Source organism: Papaver somniferum, chromosome 5 (assembly GCF_003573695.1).
Source record: "Papaver somniferum cultivar HN1 chromosome 5, ASM357369v1, whole genome shotgun sequence".
NCBI lineage: Eukaryota > Viridiplantae > Streptophyta > Magnoliopsida > Ranunculales > Papaveraceae > Papaver > Papaver somniferum.
Genome location: NC_039362.1, coordinates 176,840,645 through 176,844,743, shown reverse-complemented (window position 1 = coordinate 176,844,743; position 4,099 = coordinate 176,840,645). Strand labels below are relative to the sequence as shown.

Genomic DNA, 4,099 nt, shown 5'->3' with positions numbered 1-4,099 from the left:
GTATTTCAGATACCGAAACCTCTTTGACTTAATTATCAATAATATTCAGTCGAGGATAAATTCACATTTAGTTCAGTTTAGAGCTTAGGGTAAATGTCTGACATTTGGGGTTGGATGAGCTTGTCACAGTGACAGAACAGGTAGTTGAGGGGTGTCCAACTCCCCCAATATTTTGGAAACAACCTTAAAAATTAACATGTAATCCATCCCAACTGTTGCTTCCAGCACTACTAGACTATAAATCCTATTGCAATAGAAATGCATGACATTTTAAGCCAAATTTGGCTTTAAGGTGCAGATGGTGTGAACCTTCTCTAAGGCATAGTTTGTCTCGGTTCTCACGAGGAGTTGGTGAAATGAGATCCCAAACACAAAGAACTAAAACATCAAAGGGACCTAATACATTGAACCATTTTAAATTCCGTAGGACAATGTCATGTAAATAGAAGTACCTCTAATTACTGACAGATGATGCGTTTTTCACTGAGAAGCTTTACCAGAAAGGCGAACACAATGACAAATGCAGAAACCCATCCACAGAATAAAACAACATTCATATATTAAGGTCTGATAACCGGAGAAACAAAACTAAAATAGGGAAAGCAAGAGATAAATAGCCGGAGAGTGAGAGACAACGAGGTGATGTCTCATCATCTACTCCTGTAGTAACGCATCGGCATTGCCAGGGGACGTTACAACTTCTTTTTATTTCATAGTATAATTTTAGATAATTGACAAATGACATTTGACAGAAACCTGCATTTCTAAATATGGTGATCTATCTATGGATGTTTCTAATATAGATTTCTTCTTTTCTTCTTCTGTTGCCATTTCATTTAGCCATAAGTTTAGCCCAGCAGCATGTTTCACATCTTCGCCAGTATGATATCCATCACATCCACAAGATAGTCTGCAACCAGAGAGAATACACACAGAGACAAGCACCCTAAGTTAGAAAAGGGAACACAGAAAAGAATTTAAAAGTTCATACGCCAGACAGATTTTGTTGGATTAAAACCCACCTGCATCTTCCTTTGTGAAGCAAAGGGGTGGTGTGATTCTGAATACGTTTCCATGGAAACCACCTTTCCCAATCAATACTCCCATTTCTAAAAATCAACCAGGGAAGTTTAGTTAGAAACATGAGTAGAAAGCGAAGCATGTCAGAGAGAAACGTTGTTTATAGATGAAGACCTTTCATCTGGTCCATTATATGTAAAGTTTCAGCCTTGGCTGGAGTCTTCAAGTCACGATCAGTTACCAATTCAACTCCTAGCATCAAACCCCTTCCTCTCACGTCCCCAATAACTGAAAAAATATCAAAGATTTTGTGTCTTCATCAATAATCTACAGTAACTTTTTTCCGCCTGAGTGAAATAACACTGGTCTGATACAGCCTTAAATACCAAGACATTCATAGTGAAAATAAACCAGAGTTGTTGAGATACTTACTTTCATATTTGTTCTGTAGAGCATGGAGGCGATTTTTCATATAAGAACCCACATCACGTGCGTTCTCTTGGAGCTTTTCTTTCTCAAGTACTTTCAAGACGGCATGTCCAGCTGAAGTACACAGAGGGTTTCCACCAAAAGTGTTGAAGTAGCTACGCTGGGTCAAGACCTGTGCTATCTCAGGAGTGGTCACCACTGCACCAAGAGGAATACCATTTCCAATACCCTGAAGACAAAGCCAACATGTACGATGTACGAACCTGTTAGAGCATCTAAACAATAACAGATGCACATAGTAACTCTACACAATCTCGAATTGAACTTAAACAAGATTCATTCAGAAATTTACTCAAACATATCGTACACTTTGCGAGTCTAAACTACAAAATCCCCAATAAACTATATACCCTTTTCATTCAGGTATACCTTTGCCATCGTCACTATATCAGGCACAACACCATGTGCTTCGAAACCCCAGAAGTCACCAGTTCGAGCAAACCCACATTGGACTTCATCAGCAATAGTTACTCCACCTGCTTTCTTTATGCTGCTATACACAGCAGGCAAATAACCGGGCGCCAACTCCATAATTCCACCCACTCCCTGTGTCAAACCAAATTCCATTAGTTCAACTTAAATCACAAGAGGTTTCTCCATAACAAAACCCAATTTTTCTCTCAAACAAGCAAACCTGTATAGCTTCAGAAATGAAACCACCAACACGACCACTAGTTCCATAATCAATAAGGTCTTGTACATCTTTCGCATACTTTTCTCCATCTGAACCAAAAGCACCTCTATACTGATCTGGGTTCAAAGCATGATGAACTCCACTCTATTGGCAAAATACAAGTATAAGACAAGGAATCGAGAATACGCAATACTAATCGAAGTAAACAACCCTTGGATGATTAACTAGTACAAGTGAATTATACCTGTACAACATTGAATTTCCAGATACTTTGAGCAGTAGCTCCCATGGTTCCTGCTGCATTTCCATGGTAAGCATTCCTAATCGATATAATATCTTGACACCCACTATACAACCTAGCAATCATCATAGCCAATTCATTCGCCTCCGTTCCTGAATTAGTAAAAAACACAACCTACACCAAAAAATCAAATAAACCCCAAAATTCACCATCAAATTCACAGAAATCAAACACCCACAGTCACCCAGAATTCTATGATTAACAATTGATTGATTTTACCTTGAGATCTCCGGGCATCTTAGCGGCGAGTGCTTCAGCGAAATCGGAAATACAATTGTTGAGATACATAACAGTAGAATGTTGAATCTTTTTAGCTTGATTGACAATAGCTTCAACCACATCAGGATGACAATGTCCAGCACATACAACTGCTATCCCACCAAATGCATCAAGATATCTTCGGCCATTTTCATCAAACAAATATTGCCTCTTCCCATCCACAATATTCAACTACAAAATCAGAGAATCAAAAAAAAAAAAAATCAAAACTCAGAATCTAGATCTAGAAGAAAAAAAACCCAATTTTACCCAAAACAAAATTATAAACCCTAACAAATTCACCTAAACCAACACCACCAGATTCTCCACCACCAATCTCCACCGTCCTCCGCCGGCTGAGGAGGGATTTTTAAAAATAAAAAAATAAAATTGAAATGCAGATTTTGATTTGTACTTACTGGTTTTTTTGTAGAGAGAGAAGAGTGAAGGACTAAGATACTCTTTCCGTTTCTGCAAGATCTCAGCAGCTGATGGTCCTGTATATGGTGGTGGTATGTAATTGAAAGAGGGCATTTTTGGAAGAACGGTTTCATTTTGTTCTTCTTCAGTCTTTTGTACAGCAGATTGTGAAAAGAATCGTTGGGTTTCTTTCAGATTTTTCCTTCCTGTAACCACCCTTTTCACTAATCTCTGCATCCTGTGTAATTGACAGATTGATTGTATTGCAGATGAAAACCAGAGAAAAGAATGGAGATTTTTTTACTCAGTGAGACAACAAAAGAAACTCTTCTTCTTCTTTTCCACCACCACCACCTCCAGAAGGAAAGAAACAAAATTAGGTTGGTGTGCTGTGAAGATGAAAAGAAGTACAAGTGGAAGAACAGAGGAGGCAGAAACAGAGTATTTATACAGAGGAGGAGTCTTTTTTTCCTTTTGAGAAGAAGAGAATCTGAATCAGCATCGAACACTTGATGTTGTAGGTCCTGTGGTACCTATATCCAGGGATAGTGGGTCCAGCCTCGATAACAAGACCATCAGGTCCGTTGGATACTGTAGATGTCCAGGTGTGGTGTTTTTATTAGTGAACTAAAAGGATGTAGAATATGGATGGAACAGTGAAATGTATATGACAGTGGCAGTTTTGGTAAATATATTAAAGCTTGAATCTTGTAATTATCGTAAAAGATAATCTCTGTTGTTAAGATACACCTAGGATTCAAGCGAAATTATTGGAGTTGGAGTTCAAGATTTATTTTTTTTTGTTTTTTATTTATGGAAATATTTTGAATTTAGAGCTGGCAAGAAATTTACATATGGAATAAAATTAAATTAAAACGAACCGTTTCTTAAAATTTAATTAAAAATTTCTAATTCTCCCCGTTATCATGGAGATGATTATATGATATTTAAGGTGTGATTAATTGTTAATTTTGTCT

At 37.5% G+C, this 4,099-nt stretch overlaps 1 protein-coding gene across 2 annotated transcripts; it reads right to left on the bottom strand.

The window, feature by feature from the left end:
* Positions 1-533: 533 nt before the first annotated feature.
* LOC113283771 (alanine--glyoxylate aminotransferase 2 homolog 3, mitochondrial-like) lies at positions 534-3,562 on the bottom strand. 2 transcript variants are annotated; one of them, XM_026533136.1, is made up of 9 exons: positions 3,125-3,562; positions 2,664-2,896; positions 2,388-2,558; positions 2,144-2,287; positions 1,879-2,055; positions 1,453-1,678; positions 1,195-1,308; positions 1,023-1,109; positions 534-910 (listed from the first exon to the last, which is right to left on the bottom strand). In XM_026533136.1, exons 1-9 carry the CDS (start codon positions 3,357-3,359, stop codon positions 867-869), a joined length of 1,431 nt encoding a protein of 476 aa, XP_026388921.1. In that variant the 5' UTR covers positions 3,360-3,562; the 3' UTR covers positions 534-866. The 2 variants fall into 2 exon arrangements, with proteins under 2 accessions (XP_026388921.1, XP_026388920.1); XM_026533135.1 differs by having other exon boundaries at positions 2,664-2,894; positions 3,122-3,560.
* Between the last annotated feature and the right edge of the window lie 537 nt (positions 3,563-4,099).

Excerpts from the sequence above, each read along its gene's own strand:
- LOC113283771 (XM_026533136.1), bottom strand. The coding sequence starts at position 3,359 with ATGCAGAGATTAGTGAAAAGGGTGGTTACAGGAAGGAAAAATCTGAAA. Across the intron at positions 2,897-3,124 it reads CTTCTCTCTCTACAAAAAAA|AGTTGAATATTGTGGATGGG; the intron begins CCAGTAAGTACA and ends CTCTGATTTTGT. Across the intron at positions 1,679-1,878 it reads ATATAGTGACGATGGCAAAG|GGTATTGGAAATGGTATTCC; the intron begins GTATACCTGAAT and ends CTTTGTCTTCAG.